At 52.4% G+C, this 17,374-nt stretch overlaps 1 protein-coding gene across 1 annotated transcript in view; it reads right to left on the bottom strand.

Moving 5' to 3' along the window:
• PYGB (glycogen phosphorylase B) overlaps nucleotides 1-17,374 on the bottom strand; it is a 39,107-nt gene that overhangs the window by 9,683 nt on the left and 12,050 nt on the right. The window contains exons 4-15 of the mRNA XM_006097945.3: nucleotides 17,112-17,215; nucleotides 13,607-13,738; nucleotides 11,896-12,007; nucleotides 11,367-11,449; nucleotides 9,887-10,030; nucleotides 9,217-9,309; nucleotides 6,996-7,142; nucleotides 5,983-6,146; nucleotides 4,843-4,957; nucleotides 4,237-4,338; nucleotides 3,403-3,447; nucleotides 3,266-3,368 (exon numbers count right to left, since the gene is read on the bottom strand). Of these exons, the coding sequence (XP_006098007.1) occupies nucleotides 3,266-3,368; nucleotides 3,403-3,447; nucleotides 4,237-4,338; nucleotides 4,843-4,957; nucleotides 5,983-6,146; nucleotides 6,996-7,142; nucleotides 9,217-9,309; nucleotides 9,887-10,030; nucleotides 11,367-11,449; nucleotides 11,896-12,007; nucleotides 13,607-13,738; nucleotides 17,112-17,215 (1,344 nt within the window). The remainder of the gene's footprint in view (nucleotides 1-3,265; nucleotides 3,369-3,402; nucleotides 3,448-4,236; nucleotides 4,339-4,842; nucleotides 4,958-5,982; nucleotides 6,147-6,995; nucleotides 7,143-9,216; nucleotides 9,310-9,886; nucleotides 10,031-11,366; nucleotides 11,450-11,895; nucleotides 12,008-13,606; nucleotides 13,739-17,111; nucleotides 17,216-17,374) is intronic.

The following is a 17,374-nucleotide window of genomic DNA, read 5'->3' as shown; positions in this document are numbered from 1 at the left end:
GACACCCAACACAGGAGCCTGGTTTGGGTCTGGTCCCCAGTACAAGACTGGCACTCAAGGAAGAGGTGACCCCAGGATTGTGGTCATGGCACCAATAGCCCTCAAGGGGCGTCGGGCAAGACCCCAAGTCCCCCTGCTCTCATCCTGAAGCTCTCCTGGCAGACGGGGTCAGGCACTACAGTCCACTGCGGCCGGCCACCTTCGGCCCCAGCACACTGAGCGTGTCCTCGCCAGGCCACCCGTTTTCAGTTTCAGTGCATGTGGGGGGTAGGGAGAGGGTGATGTCTCCCAAGGGTGAGAGGCAGCCCTAGGCAGCATTTACCAGAGACCTGGAACCAGCCATAAGCCGTGAGAGTGATGGCTGATCTTTAATGTGTGACTTCATGTTCTAGTAGACACACAACTGTACCTGACTTCCGGATCTTCCCACTTCCATAGATCAGATAGGATAATGTGAAGTATAGCAAAAAGTAACACTACATTTTCACTAAAACGTCCCTAGGAAAAACATGCTAACTCCAGACCATAGGGCCAGTTCTGTCAGGTCACGGGGGTGGGTGGGGAACAGGGCCGGGAACACAAGGGTCTCAATACTTGGCTTCCCCAGAGGGGGAGACCGGGAAGGAGCCCCCAGCACCAGGGAGGCTGACCTCCTCAGCCCCTCCCCCACAGGGACACCTCGGGAGAGGAGCTGATATCCTGGTGGACAGAGGCCTGTGGGGTGGAAACCATGACAGCCAGGCCAGGGAGCCCTGAGCCAGTGTGGACTTGGAAGAGACAGAGTAGATGCAGCCACAGAGAGGCACCAGGCCTCGGGGAGCCCGAAGCTGCCTGGAGCCCCACATCGCTCCTGCCGGTCATCCCGAGCACTGCAGCTCACTCATCTAGGAACCACAAGCATGAACACAGCTTCCCCACAGACGAGAGGACACGGAACGGAACAATCAACATGAAAAGGGGACACAGGGCTGAACTCAAGACCTCGGGAGTGGGCAGGACTCGGGGGCACATTAAACAAGAACTGGCAGAACACGGAGTGCAGAGACAGAACACGGAGCTCAGGGGCAGAACCCAGAGCTCAGAGGCAGAACCCGGAGCTCAGAGGCAGAACACGGAGCTCAGAGACAGAACACGGAGCTCAGGGGCAGAACGTGGAGCTCAGAGGCAGAACGTGGAGCTCAGGGGCAGAACGTGGAGCTCAGAGGCAGAACCCGGAGCTCAGAGGCAGAACGTGGAGCTCAGAGGCAGAACGTGGAGCTCAGAGGCAGAACCTGGAGCTCAGGGGCAGAACCTGGAGCTCAGAGGCAGAACCTGGAGCTCAGGGGCAGAACGTGGAGCTCAGGGGCAGAACGTGGAGCTCGGGCAGAACGTAGAGCTCAGAGGCAGAACCCGGAGCTCAGGGGCAGAACGTGGAGCTCAGGGGCAGAACGTGGAGCTCAGGGGCAGAACGTGGAGCTCAGAGGCAGAACGTGGAGCTCAGAGGCAGAACATGGAGCTCAGAGGCAGAACCTGGAAGCTCAGAGGCAGAACCCGGAGCTCAGAATGTGGAGCTCAGGGGCAGAACCCGGAGCTCAGGGGCAGAACCCGGAGCTCAGGGGCAGAGCATGGAGCTCAGAGGCAGAACGTGGAGCTCAGAGGCAGAACCCGGAGCTCAGAGGCAGAACTGCCACATGTGAGTGAAGCCTCAGTAGAGAAGCCGAGAGGGAGAAGACTCAGCACAGCACACACAGAGGATGGAAATGAGAAGCACAGAGAACCTAATGGAGAAGGAAAGACCTTTAGATGTTCTGAGAGAAATCACCAGGCAAGACACACACACACACACAGCAGGCGTCCCAGAAGAAAACCAAAATGGTGGCAGTAACAAATGTTTTAAATACATTTCAAGAAAACGTCCTAGAAATAATGCAAGATAGCAACCAACATATCCAAAAAGTAGCCTGAGCATGAGGGAAACTGACCTACAGCGGCCAGCACCAGACACAGCAGGTAAAATGTCATAGACCCAAGACACACCAGAACTCACCCTCCAAACAGAGGAGCACAGGACCTAAAAGATACTCAGTGGAAAAAAGTGAACTGAGAATGTCACCTTCAGCCCATCCTTCATGTTGAAAGAACAAGCAAGAAGCTGGGGGGTGCAGTTCATGTGAACTAAGGGAAGCCCAGGCAGGATGGCTGTGCGAAAGGGCTGGTGGGCACTGAATGTGTTCATCCACAGACTACGGCCAAAATCATGTCAGGGATGAGGACAGCAGAGTCGTGTGCTGTAATCACAGAGAAAGCACCAGAGCGCGTGTACACACACACACACACACACACACACACACGTGTGCAGGCAGGTGAGTGAGGAGGAGCTGAGAAATAAAATGCAGAGAATTATGCCTGCAAAAGGGAAACATGGCAAATAAGGCAGAACGAGATCTGCAGGAGTATTGCTGGCCAGGGAAGCGTGTGGTGAGGCGCCTCCTTCAGCCACACACAGGAGGTCCGCCCTGCAGCCTGCCCTGAAGGTTCGGGGTCAGAGCCTCGGAAGCACTCAGCCTGTTACTCAGCGGTCTCACCGGCACCCGGGTTCCTCGGCCCGAGTCTTACTCACTGGTAACAGGAGCGCGAATGTTCCTGCGAGCGGCTTTCTACCTGGAAGAGTGTTGGTGCTTCTTTGGTTTTCAAAATTAATCACTTCATTACATTATGAAACTTTAAAAACGAAGTTATTCCTTAAGGTTTTATTATAATATTTATAAAACTAGCAAATATTCATCTTTACTTTTACGGGGTCTTTGATTCCTAGTTCGTCATGTTGAAATGCTGCTCTAACCATTAAAGGTACATGTATGAATTTTATATATACTATTTGTTTTTTATAAGTACACTTTAAATGCCTCTAAATAAGTAAAATCTCTCCAAACAACTCAAGTCTAATAAAGATAATGAGTAAATTTAAAATAAAAGCTGAACCGAACATAAAGCCTAGCCTTCGAGCCCCACGCCGGGGCCCATGCTGACTACCTGGGGCCGTCCCTGGCCCGTCTGAGGCACCTGACTGCCTGCCTGCCTCACGGAGCTCAGGCCTGTACCCCAGTCAGACAGAGAGAGCTCACCTGCCACTCCTTGTAACTACTCTGACACCGATCGCACAGAACACAGAGCTGTTGCTGAACATAAACGTGCGGTGTCGCACACAGGCCCCTGCTGCCCGACTGTGTGAACAGAGGCTGGGGCCCAGGACGCGCTGGCGGGCGAGAGCCGAGGCCACACTCACGGTTGTACAGGGTGACGATGTGCAGGCAGTTGAGCAGCTGCCGCTTGTACTCATGGATCCTCTTCACGTGCACGTCGAACATGGAGGACGGGTTGATTCGCACCTTGTACTCCTTCTCCAGGAAGGCGGATTCGCACCTTGTACTCCTTCTCCAGGAAGGCGGAGAACTTCAGCTTGTTTTCCTGGGGAGAACAGAGGACATGGACGGATGGTTCACAGGAACATGAGCTCCCCAGTGTGTCCCACTCGGCTGAGAGTATCTCTGTCCCTGTCAGAAGTGTGGCACCGGGGGGAGGGGGCTCCCAGGACGCCCGCTGCTGCCCAGGCGAGGGCCATCACGACTGAAGGCCAGCGCTGAGGGCTGAGCGGTGGCCGCCGTGTGAGGGAAAGTGGGGGTGGGGGAAGCGTGATCCGGAAAGTGAACACCCACCACCAGTGGTAGAAATACATGCAAAACTAGACCAAAAGGCAAACCTGGAGAAAAGCAAAGCATGAGAAAAGCAGAATAAAGGGGGACCAGTGAATGTGGTGTAAAAGGAGGCAGATGTGGGCAGCTGGGGAGAGAAGCGGGAGGGGTGAGGGTTCAAAATGAGGGGCTGGTCCTGGGCACAGCACAGAGGCAGCCGGGGAGCACATGACCTCAGGGTCGGTCCTCACTTGCCATCAGGCGGCCCTGTGTGGTCTGAAGCCTCAGCGACCCGGCCTGTGAGGCTGAGGCTGGCTGCAGTGGGAGAGGCTCAGTGCACAGGCCTGAGCACTGCCCTGACCAGCTTCTCCTACAGAACGCCGGGTGAAGAAGGTGTGCTCGAGGCCGCGCTGGGGTCTCCGCTCGCCCCCCTGCCGGTGCCCTGAGGTCAGCCAGGTCCTCATCGGAAGAGCTCGTGGAGAGGATGGGCCCCAACCCGCAGAGCAGATGGGGACCTGGCGCCACGCGAGGTCTGGGGCAGCCGGGCTGGCGGACGCGGGCCTACCTGCTTGACCTGGGCCACCTCCCTGATGAGCGCCTCGTCATTGACCAGGGGCAGCAACTTCTTCAACTGACTCAGGTCCGTCAGGAAGCCCTCCCCGATTTTCTGGAGAATGGTAAAGGAACACGTGGTTTCTGCTCCTGTTGGGACCTGTCCCCCGTTCGGTCACCCATGCCTCCCACTCACTCTCCGTCCTTCCCTGACACACACACAGCCCTGCCGGGCAGTGGCCCATCGCAGGCCCTCACCAGGCACCGCCCCACAGCCTGGCACACACCTAGCAGGTAGGAAGCTTCATTCCTTTCCTCCCGAGTGAGCACCTGAGCGAGTCCACGAACTACCACATCTTTGGCTCACAAACCTCTTTGGCTACTGGCCTATGGCTGCTGCTTGGCCGGTGGCCCCACCCCAGCCCCTTCTAAAACCCCAGAACCTCGATTCTGAACTACCCCCCCCCCCGGCCCAGAGACCACTGACTTCCTGCCCTGCCTGTCCCAGTGCTCCCATGTTGGGGGGCAGGCGGGGGGTGGGGGGGGCGGGCGGCAGCTGGGCGCCACCTACTCCCATCCTGGAGCCACTGCTGGTCCACACACGGGTGGCCAGCCTCACCTCCATGATGGTGTCAGCCAGGCCCGGGTTACACAGGAGCAACCACCGCCGGGGCGTGATGCCGTTCGTCTTATTCTGGAACTTTTCTGGCTCCAGCTCGTAAAAATCCTTAAAGCTAAAACCACAGAAAACAGGCAACGGTGACAGATGCTGTGTTCTGAACAAGGCGAGCAAGAACACGAGGAACTTGTAAGGAAATGCCCGGGAGGGTCCTGAAGCTCAGTTTTCCTGCTTCGTTTCCCAGAGAAGGTGGAGCCGCCAGCATCGCTGCACACACAGCCCACGCTTTCCCATGCGCCCCACGCCCGCTGTGCTCAGGCGGCTAGCGATAGCCTCACAGGCAGCAGGACCTGGCCTTTTTCTGAGGTGATCACGACAGTGGAGAATGGGGACACCCTCCCCCTGAGAAATCTGCTGTAGGGCTCAAAGCCTCTGGGCAGGCGCCAGGCACACAGGCGTCTCCACAGGCACAGACCTGGCCGAGGCCCGCCCAGCACGCTCAGTGTGAGGGTGGAAGGAGGGGCTCTAGGATCACATCCCACTCCCAGGGGATCTGACCTAAGGATTCCTCCATTCTCCCAGTGACCAGCCACTGCCCACCACACCCTGACTGTCACCCGGCCCAAGGCAGGACATGCGTGCTATGGGGCCCTCCCGGCACCTGGCCAGCGGCAGAGGCTCTAGGACAGTGATGGCGAACCTTTTGAGCTCGGCGTGTCAACATTTCGAAACCCTAACTTAACTCTGGTGCCGCGTCACATATAGAAATTTTTTGATATTTGCAACCATAGTAAAACAAAGACTTATATTTTTGATATTTATTTTATATATTTAAATGCCATTTAACAAAGAAAAATCAACCAAAAAAATGAGTTCGCGAGTCACCTCTGACACGCACGTCATAGGTTCGCCATCACTGCTCTAGGAGCAGAGCCACAACATAGAAAACAGGAGCCACTGGTGATGACCAGGTTCAGCTCCTCAACATCACCTGTTGGCCAAGGTGCTCTGGGCAGGCCACGAGGGCAGCACAGTAATGGTGTGGAGCAGGGCCACACGCCTCAGCCGCCGTGCATACGGGCAGGTGTGGGGTCAGGAGGAGGCACGCCCTAGCCCAGGACAGACAGCGGCCCCACTCACACAGAGTGCTTCACGATCTCCGAGTGGATCCTCGCTACGCCGTTGACGGCATGGGAGCCGATCACACACAGGTGGGCCATATTAATGCGCTTGCAGTCCCCTTCCTCAATCACAGACATCCTCCGCAGGCGGTCCACATCCCCAGGGAACAGGGCAGCCACTTGCTGTTGCCAAGACAGAGGCATGAGCAAGTGCAGGAGGGCTCACAATGGTCAGGGGCTCCTGAGAGAAGTTTGGTTTCCTCCAAGAAAATCCTGGGGCTGCTGCACCCCAGACCTGCACTCACATGCCCTGGTCGCACCTTTAGGAGCCCATCCTCCCACCCTGCATCGCCCAGGGGAAGCCCAGGAGGACTCGGCAGAGCGGCTCTGGTCAGCAGCAGGACCAGAGGACCAGCGGGGCTAACGTGACTTCATGTTTGTACCATTACCTTTTCTGCAGGTAACAAAGATAACACAGACTTTGTTTCCAAATCACCCAATTGCTGCTACATCATCTCTGGCATTACAAGAATGGACACTTAAATCCAAACCCCACGAGGAAATAGGAGCATTTTAAAAAGACCTGAATGCCCAGCCGGCGTGGCTCAGTGATTGAGCATCGACCTATGAACCAGGAGATCACGGTTCGGTTCCCAGTCAGGGCACACGCCCAGGGTTTTGGTCTCAATCCCCAGTGTGGGGCGTGCAGGAAGCAGCCAATCAATGATTCTCTCTCATCACTGATATTTCTCTCTCTCTACCTCTCCCTTCCTCTCTGATATTAATAAAAAAATATATATTTTAAAAACAGACTTGAATCCATAACTCCCATGTATCTAGCAGGGGCTAGGTGTGGGGACTAGCCAACAGCTCTACCAAGTGACAGCCCCCAGATCTCAAAATCCTCTGCTGGACAGAGGCTATGCGGTTCAAGAAGTGATGTGGGGACACAGGAGGGCCACCGGCGGGGGTGCAGCCCACCAGCCTGCCCGGGCCCGCACCCCCCTCCCTTCCAGCAGGGTCGGTGCTCACGTCCAGGTGCCTCTGGTTGATGGCGTAGATGATCTCCAGGTGCCGCGGCAGCAGCTGCCCAAACATGGACACAGGCCAGCGCTCCAAGGCCTCCGGCAGCACCGTGTGGTTGGTGTATGCACACGTCTTCCTCGTGATTTCCCAGGCCTAGAACATTCCAGAAGATTCCAGTTGTGCTTTTTTAGAAACAATCGGCTCTTTGGCCAGATGGCTCAGCAAGGGGAGAGTCTCGGATCAAAGGTAGACGTAAAGATCTTACCAGAAAGGGGCCTGTCTAGAACCTTCTCAGAACTGCAGTTGGGCCAATGCCCTCCACTTTCCTGATATGATCTCCAAATATTATGCATCCTGACCCAGCGAACACACACAATGAATAAAGCTTACCCTACTACCTAGGGTCACTTCAGTTTCCTCTTTTGTAAACTATTCTATTTAATTTTCACATACAGTTTACATACACTATTAATTTTTTCTTAGTTTCAGGTGTATAGCATTGTTGTTAGATAACCACAGATTTTACAAAGTGTTCTCTCCGATATTTTCAGTACCCACCTGACACCAGTTATTAGAATATTATTGACTATATTTTTTATGCTGTACTTTACATCTTCAAGACTATTTTGTAACCATCAATTTGTACTTCTTAAGTCCTTCATCTTTTTCACCCAGCTCCCCAACCCCCCAGCCCTTTGGCAGCCATTACTCTGATCTCTGTGTCTATAAGACTGTTTCAATTGTGTTTATTTTGTTCTTTAGGTTCCACATATAAGTGAAATCATATGGTACTTGCCTTTCTCTGACTGACTTATTGCACTTAGCATAATACCTTCTAGGTTCATCCATACTGTTGCACATGGTAAGATTTCATTCTTTTTTTATGGCCAGGTAATATTACATTGTATTATGTACCACTTTTATTTTTTAACCCTCACCTGAACATGTTTTTATTGATTTTAAAGAGAGAGGAAATGAGAGGGAGAGAGAGAAACATCGATGTGAGAGAGAAATATCAATTGCCTGCCTCCAGACTGGGTATTGAACCTGCAACCTGGCTATGTACCCTGACTAGAAATCAACCTGTGACCCTTCTGTCCACAGCACGATGCTTTAACCAGCTGAGCCACACCGACCAGGGCTGTACCACTTCTTCTTTACTCATCTGTCTATACATGGGCACTTGGGTTGCTTCCACATTGGTTATTGTAAATGACATTGCAGCAAACATGGGGGTGCACATGCTCTTTTGAATTCGCGTTTTGGTTTCTTTGGATGTATAGTACCCGGAAGTGGAATCACTGGGTCATTCGGCAGTTCCATTTTTGTATTTTTTGAGGGCCCTCTGTAGTGCTTTCAGGAGTGGACAGGACCCAAGATGGACCACCTAGTCCCACCAGGTGCACTCCAAGACAACAGAGGGGCTCTGGGTTCTATAAAACAGGGTAAGTTTTGTTTTATGGTTTCACATGTTGACTTAATTAGACTAGGTCAAGGACATACCACTATACTAAAGAATCTAGGACCAAAATTGATCATGAAAACAACATGTAAAGATGCAAACAATGTATTTCCTTAAACGTAATACTTATGGGATTTTTGCTATGATTTCTAAGATGAGAAAATATATACTAGGAGCCCTAAGGAGTGTCAGAATCCTTTTCTTGGCTTCCAAAACAAGTGTCCTGTGTCCTTGTACCCCTGTTCCCCTCACTGTGTCCCAGTCCCTGGGGAGGAACACCAGACCTACTCCTGGAACTTTGTTCTCCTCTCCTCAGCCCCTGTCTCCTTGGGGACAATGTCCCTCCATTCCGCCAAGTCCCTCAGTGCTGTAGGACTAGCTCAGCACTCACAACCATTGCTGGGGTGGACTCCAAGGTCAGGGGGATACTGTCTCCCCATGCGTACCTCTGCAGGGAATACCATCACCCCCAAGTGCCCAGCTCTGCAGGGAATACCGTCACCTCAGGTGCCCTGTCCTGCAGGGAATACTGTCACCCTATGCTCCTAGCTCTGAGGGGGACATTGTCATCCTGTGTGTCCACATCTACAGGGAATACTGTCACCCCCATGTGCCTAGCTCTGAGGGGGACATTGTCATCCTGTGTGCCCACATCTACAGGGAATACTGTCACCCCCATGTGCCTAGCTCTGTGGGGGACGCCATCACTCCACACCCAGGTCTGTGGGAGACACTGTCACCTTACGCCCTTGTCCTCATACTCACCTTGTCCCAGTCCACTTTCTCCACATCCACCAGGATCCGCATGAGCTCAGGAATGGCGAGGGCTGGGTGGGTGTCGTTCAGCTGAATGGCAACCTGAAGTTTACACAAGGTGATACCTTCCATCGCTTTGTGCCCATGCAGTGGACCTACATGGCTGGTATGTGCAGGCCTGAGGTCCTCACACACCTTAGGAGTCTACAGGGATCATGGCAGGGAGCAGACAGGGCCGTGCAGGTGCTGGGCTGGCTTGAAACCGGCCAGGGAGCAGGCTGAGGGCCACAGGGGACCGGGAGGACCCCCTGGGTTGGCTCTGTAGCACGTCTGCTCTGCAGTAGGCACCCAGGACTGCAGGACCCCCAACCCCCGTCCAAGGCCCTCTCAACCAGGGAATGTTGGATTCATTCAAAGTCACTGAACTGATACTGCCGAACACGTCAGCTGCCCATGGGAGCCTTCCAGTGTCCTTGCTGCCTGGACTCCTGGCGAGGCCTAGTGTGGCCCTGGTTGGGGAAGAAGAGGGACTACCCACCCCCCACCCCCATGATGACGAGGAGACCGAGATGAGGGGATGCTGCTATCCCACCCACGCCCCAGCCTCAAGGAAGAAACCAAGCCTGAGAGCATCCTGTCCTCCCCCACCGAGCTCAGTCCCAAGTCGACAAACACAAACCTTGTCTGGGAATATCTCAAAACAGGTTCTCACTGGATCCCGGCAGCCGAACTTGGAGGACTTAAAGCGGCGGACGATGTCCTGCAGGGTGGCAGCCACCACAAAGTACTCCTGCTTCAGGCGCAGCTCCTTCCCCTCGAAGAACTGCAGAAACAGAACAGCTCCGGCACCAACCCAGACACTGGGGCCGCTACAGGCCCTCAGAGGCCCCCCGGGACCCAGGATGGGGTATCAGGCTGAGGGTTGGGGGCGTCCTGCCTCAGGGACCGCAGAGATGTGTGTGTGTGTGTGTGTGAGTGTGTGTGTGTGTGAATGTGTGTGTGTGTGTGTGTAAAAGGAGAGTACACCTTGAGAGCATGGTGCTGATACCCCAACCCCCACAATCCTGGGGCCCAGATGTCAGGTGACCTGAAGCTGAGGGCACAGACGGAAGGTCGCAGGTGACCTAACCTGCGTGTGACCTTCAGATAAGGAGGGAGCACAAGGGCAGCCAGCAAAGGGGCGCCATCCTGTAAGGACACCAGGCAAGAGGGCCTAGTCCCTTAATGTGACAGGCTGAGTGCCAGGAACACCAGGGCCACCAGAAATGCAACCTCCAACGCGCATCTGAAAATGCCTGTGCCTGAAGCTTTAGAATCAGATCAAAATCTTGGGAAGAGGGTGCGAGGGGAAGGGAGCATTTTACTGTGAGCCTTTTAGTACCAATGTTCTTTGCTACTATGTGTACATATTCCTTTGGTAAAAAAAAAAAAATAGGACCCACTAAGATAGGCATATTTCAAGGGTGATTTTCTGGCAGCAACAACAAAAATGCCACCAGACACTAAATTCAATGACAATAGAAAATGTGACTGTGACCTTCATATTCAGTACTAGAGGCCCGGTGCACGAAATTCGTGCACTTGGGGGGGGGGTTCCTCAGCCCGGCCTATGCCCTCTCTCAGTCTGGGAGCCCTCGGGGGATGTCTGACTGACGGCTTAGGCCCACTTCTCTGGGAGCAGGCCTAAGCCGGCAGTCAGACATCCTTAGCACTGCTGTGGAGGTGGGCGAGGCTCCCACCACCGCCACTGTGCTCGCCAGCCGTGAGCCCGGCTTTTGGCTGAGCAGTGCTCCCCCTGTGGGAGTGCACTGACCACCAGGGGGCAGCTCCTGCGTTGAGAGTCTGCCCCATGGTGGTCAGTGCGCGTCATAGTGACCGGTTGTTCCGCTGTTCGGTCGATTTGCATATTAGCCTTTTATTATATAGGATGAGATGGGCACCAGCCAAGAAATTTTCAAACCATGACTGTCGTGTGTCTCAAGGTGTCACTGCAAAATAGGGATTGCTGTCCCCACTTGACAAATGGGTCACCTACTTCTTGGGAAAGTGGCATCAGAAAAACAGAAACCGCCTGGACATTAGTCATGTGGTCTCACCAGCAAGCAGGCCCTTGTAGAGGGCCCCAGCCTATACAGAGATAAACTATGAACGCTACTCACATTGTCATTGGGGTACAGGACTCTGGAGATGTTCTCGGCCAGATTTCTGTCCAGGACCGCCTCGATGTAACCGCCCGTGTTAACTAGGAGCAGAGATGAGATGGTGTGGTCAGGACCTGCATCCCTTCTCCCATGCGCCCTCACTCCCAGGTGTCGCACTTGCTTCCCTCAACAACCTGAGGACCGGCATTCCTGAACAGAAGGCACCCCCAGAGCTGCTGCTGCTTTGCCTGTTTCCCATCCGCTCCCTCAAATAGTTGCTGGGTGCCTTATCCCCCATGCGCCCCGCAAGGCCCCTAGCTCTTTCCTGAGGGTGCGGGCCTGGCAAGGGGCTCTGCCTGGGAGTCCTCTGCTCACAAGCAACCTGCAAGAGGGCCTAGTCCCTTAATGTGACAGGCTGAGTGCCAGGAACACCAGGGCCACCAGAAAGGTGGCAGGGAGAGTGCAGGGAGAGTGCAGAGAAGGGATAAGAGCTGTGTGAGCAAGTCTTGGATAAGTCACCCCACGGAGACTCAAGGGCACAACGCACAGTCGTGGAGATTGAAGTCGTTGGGTGCTTTGGCAGACCACAGCCTCATGGTGTTGACAGTGTTGTTCTTGTAGCCTGGCACCGGGGTGTCATACGGCATGGCCAGCACCACCTGCCCGAGGGAGAGATGGTCAGGGTCAGGATGGAGTCAGCCAAAGACATTGCCCAGTTCTGGGCCCACCTGCAGAGCAGCGCCAGCCCAGCGGGAAGCACCTGCTCATCCTCCTCTGGCTTTTCTCCTTCTGCCCAAAACACACCCAACCTGCTCTGTGCCAAGCCACAGTCCCACCACCCTCCCCACCCTCCACACTCATACCTGCAGCCCCAGCTCTCGGACCTCCTGAGTCAGCCCTGACAGGTAAGCCTGAATGCACTCCTGAGGCCACACTGTCTTTTTAGCCTTACCTGACACCAGCTTAACACTTCTTCCCACCTCGAGGGGCCATTGCGTTGCCCTGGCTCATGCTCCCTCAGCAACCACTGTGTCCTCGTCCACTGCCCTCCACACCTTAACTCTTCTCACTCAACCACCTTCCCCCAAACACGCTTCCATTTCTGACCTCCGTTCCCATGTCTGCAGGGAGGGTCCTCCTGCTGTGTGCCTTGATATCTAACTCTCAATGAAGCCGAACCAGCCCGCACACTCGGCTCCCAACAGCAAGTGCAAGACGGTTCTCCCCCTACGGAGGCTGCCACCCCCCGACCCAATTCCCTGACAGCTTTGCTCTTGGGAAGCACAGGAAGAAGTGGATAAGCCTCAAGGTCTCTTCCAGCCCCCAGGCCCTCCAATCGGCCTCCTCACACGCAGACATGCTTTTGGTAGCACCCACAAGGGCACCGTGTGGCTTTACAAGATGAAAGCAGCTCCGGCAGCCACAAAGGACTACGGAAGGGCCCCACCGGGTTTAAGCCCCAGTGTCATCTTTCCCTTCGGGTCTCCTCTCAACCCTCACCCCACCCACTGCTCCCCTATCCCCATGGCTTTGTCCAAGCAGGTGACAAGCCCTGCAAAGCATCTCCAACTGCCTCCTTCCCTCTCCATGGCCAGCCCTCCGGGGTAAGGACCTCATCACGGTCAGCCGCGGACGCCCCAGTAGTCTCTGGGCCTCCTTGCATACACGAACACGTTCATCTTCTACAAGCACGCACACTTAGACGCACCAATCCCCTTCTCTGCTTGTTCAAGTTAAATACTAATTAAGGCTCTTTAGGCCTCCAGCCATCTCTGACCTCTCTCCACATCGGGGGCTCTGAGGCATCAGAGTCAATGGTGAGCCGCACCTGGGGTACCACTGAGAGCCATGGGCACCCGAGGACCAGGAGCATGTGGGAGAGAGCATGCTGAGCACCTGCTGGGGAGCCGCGTACGTCCCCCAGGGGATCGATGCCCTTGTCCCCGTCACAGCGCTGTCTGCCCTGCTTGCCAATGAACAACTGCTGGTCTCCATCCCAACACACGGCTGCTGGTAAACCACAGAGCGTGGCTTCATGTTCAGCATTTCCCACTGTCTGGATAGTTTCTGACAAAATGTAAGAAATCGAAGGTACGAGAAGCAAACCTGCCAGGCTTCTACCTTGAGTTGGGTCTTCTAGGGAAGCTTACGGTGACTCATATGCGTGCACACCTCCCACTCCCAAAGCAAGCCAATTCAACGACGAGACCCCGAGGTCCTGCACTAGCCCACGCTCCCTGGGAAACACGGGTGGGTACCTGCGTGTCCAGCCACTTCACCCCCTCGGGGGTGTGCTCCACTCGCCCGTAGAAGTGCACAGGAAGCATGTACTCCGGCCGGGCCTTCTCCCAGGGGTTGCCGTAGCGCAGCCAGTCATCGGCCTCCTCGACCTGGAAAGCAGCCAGCAGTAAACAGCTCATGGAGAGGAGAGAGTCCGTGGCGCTAGGCTGACCTGCTCTTGGTCAGCACTAACCACGCGTGCTGTGGAGATGACTCTGCCCAGCACTGAAACAAAACTACAGCCTACTTACAATGCGAAGATTTCCAATTTGGACTATTAAGAACACAAACTTAAACAAAATTCAGAAAAATGCATTAAAGTGAAAAGACATTAAGAATTACCTGAATTCAGCAATAAAAAGAGGTCCTGCTGCATGCTACTGCATGAATGAACCTTGAAAACATTATGTTGATTAAAAGATGCCCACGTACTGTATGATCCCATGCATATGAAAGGTCTGGAACAGCCAGATCCAGAGAGAAAGTAGATGAATAGCTGACAGGCACAGGGGAGTGACTGGAAATGGGTGCTGGGTTTCTTTTTGGGGTGATGAAAATGTTCTGGAAATATGGGTGATGGTCGCCCAACTTTGTGAATATATTAAAAACTGGATATCCCAATAGCTGTTATCTATAATAATAAAAGTGTAATATGCTAATTAGACCAGACGATCTTCCGGACAAAGCCGGGGCTGCAGGGTAAGTCCAGGTCCCAGGCACCTGCCAGCGGCCGGAGGAAAGCCCGGGTCCCAGGTGCCAGAGGGAAGCTGATACCAGCAGCCTGGGGAAGGAAGGCCTATTCTTGCACGAATTTCGTGCATCGGGCCTCTAGTTTAAAAATAAAACAGAATCACTGAAAGCCCTCTGCTTTGAAAATGTGTAAAGTGGTGCAGCCACTGTGGAAAACAGTCTAGGGGTTCCTCAAAAATTTAAAAATGTGCCCAGCAGGCGTAGTTCAGGTTGAGCATCGACCTATGGACTAGGAGGTCAAGGCTCGATTCCTGGTCAGGGCACATGCCCAGGTTGTGGGCTTGATTCCCAGTAAGGGGCGTGCAGGAGGCAGCTGGTCAATGATTCTCTCTCATCATTGATGTTTCTATCTCTCTCTACCTCTCCCTTCCTCAATAAAAAAAAAAATATTTTTTTAAAAATTAAAAATATAACTAGCATATGACCCAGCAATTCTACTTCTGAGTATCCAAAGAAAACAAAAACACTAATGCAAAAAGATATACACATCCCTATGTTCATTGCATTATTCACAATAACCCAGACATGAAAGTAGTACAAGTATCCAAAGATATATAAATGGATAAAGAAGATGTGATATTCATGGAATATTACTCAGTGATAATACACAATGAGATCTTGCCATTTGAACAACACAGGTCGACCTAACGGGTATTATGTTAAGTGAACAAGTCAGACAGAGAAAGACAAATACATGATTTCACTTATATGTGATGCCTAAAAAACAAAATGAATTAGAAACAAACTCATAGATACAGAGAACAAATGGATAGTTGCTAGAGGGGAGAAAGACTAGGGGCATGAGTGAAAAAGGTGAAGGGAGGTAATGGTCATTTTATAATCTCCAGTTATAATATAAGTCATGGGGATATAATATATGGCACATAGAATATAATCAATAATATTGTAATAACTTTGCATAGTGGATGGTTACTAGACTTACCATGGTGACCAGATTGTAAGGTACATAAATGTTGAATCGCTATGTTGTACACCTGAAACTAATATTGTGTGCTAACTATACTTTAAATAAAACAGAACAAAAATAGAAAATAAAGATCTTTGCTCATCTCTTAAAAACAGAACAAAACACACGTACATCTGACAAACACACACATAAACTGTGAGTGAAATTATCTGAAAGGTACCAGAAGGAAAGCTGCCATTTCTTTTAAGGCTGGAGGGAGTATTTCTATAAGTTAAACAATGGGTACAAATCTGTTTTAAGTTTCCTTTTACACATTTAGCCATAATTTTCTTTGCCATCATTTTATTATGAGCATTTTCAAACATACAGAAATGTTAAGAGAATTGGCAGTGAACACCCACACGCTCACCACCTAGGTTCTATAATTGTTAACATTACACTTGATTTATCCATTGATCCATTAATGTTTGGGTGCATCTCAAAGTAAGTTGCAGACATCTACACTCCGCCCCTGACCACTTCAGCATGCACATCTTAAGTACAGTTCATCATGTGTTTATTTTTTTAGGTTACTATATATACAGTGAAATGCACAAACCCTGTGGATACCATTGATGAGTTTTGACAGTTGCATCCTGTGTGACTCAAACCCCATCAAGACATAGGGCATTTCCATCAACCCGGTCATCGGCTATTTCACTGAGACTATACTACTCTTGAGTTACAAAACTTTCCAATCCTAACTACATCCTGGCTTTATATGTGACTTTTAGGCCCCAAATTATACTAAAAAAATTATTCTACTCCCACATGGATAGTTATGCCTTCCATTTGGAAATGCCAAATGAGGGGAAGAACCACCTCGCCTAGAGGACAGTGAGACTGCATTTTAAGATGACACTCTTCACTGATGTGGTCCCAACCGCCTCACTTAGCTGTGGCAGATGCTCTAGAATTGAGGTTCACTCTCCCTAAGGGCCCCTTTCGTTTTCAGGGTCTGGCCTCTAACCCCACACGGTGCTGTTCTCTCACTGGTATCGGGGAGATAAGGCTGAAGGTGGGAACAAGACCGATGACAAGTGTTTTTTAACTGCTCCAGGTCAGCTGTCCCTCGGAGGGTGAACCAGCGAGGGGCCACTTTGGCTCTGCACTGAGACACAACAGAAACCAGCATGCGCCTGTAATATTCTCACCACCTCCACGCAACCTCCACCCCTGGTGCCCCCTGTAAGGTCCAGCAGGCTCTGGGCCCCGCCCTACCAGACTTGCAATGAACTCACGCAGGAGACCAGCCTCTGCCGGCCCCTGGGGAATATGAAGAAAGCATGGAGCTCGTAGGATTGCCTTGACCTGCCCGACCTCTGCTTGTCTAGGACTGGCATGTAGTCTCTCCATGAAGGAGTTTAAAATACTAAAAGCTGGGAGGGCTTTTGCGTCCACTGTAGACGGTGGATCTTGGTGGTGATTTTGGATCTCACCACAGGGGTGGCCTTTGGGGGCCCGCTCGCGGCCTGTGTGGAGGGCTTGGGTCTCGGGTCACTCTGGGGTTTGCACATTGTCCCTTTCCAGTGAGTCCGTGGAGCTCTGTGGTTTTGTTCTCCTGGGTTTCAGGGGAAGTGTTTAACTTTCTAGTGATTGATCGTTGGGTTTTGAAATACCAAAGCTTTCTTTTGTTGTGTTTTGAAATAAATCTCTTTTAAACTTCAAAAAAAATTAAATACTAAAAGCTGAACGGAAAGTGCACCTATTTATTTTCTTGTGCAAACGAGAGCTGGAAACGAGTGAAGGAACCAAGTCTCACCCACCTGCCAGCCATTGACAATCTTCTGGTTAAAAATCCCGAACTCATAGCGGATTCCATAGCCATATGCTGCCAGGCCCAAGGTGGCCATCGAGTCAAGGAAGCAGGCTGAAAATTTCAAACACAAAGAACTTCTTCTGATCAAAGACAATCAACATGTTCGAGGCCCCCTGGAAGCAAGGCCCTAAGTTAACCAGGAGCTGGGATGTCAGCCTCCAGGGTATCAGGGATTCAGTGCTGACCACTGTCAGCTTCCATGAAAAAGAA

Source organism: Myotis lucifugus, unplaced genomic scaffold (genome assembly GCF_000147115.1).
Source record: "Myotis lucifugus unplaced genomic scaffold, Myoluc2.0 scaffold_214, whole genome shotgun sequence".
Lineage (NCBI taxonomy): Eukaryota > Metazoa > Chordata > Mammalia > Chiroptera > Vespertilionidae > Myotis > Myotis lucifugus.
This window is presented reverse-complemented; position numbering and strand designations above follow the sequence as displayed.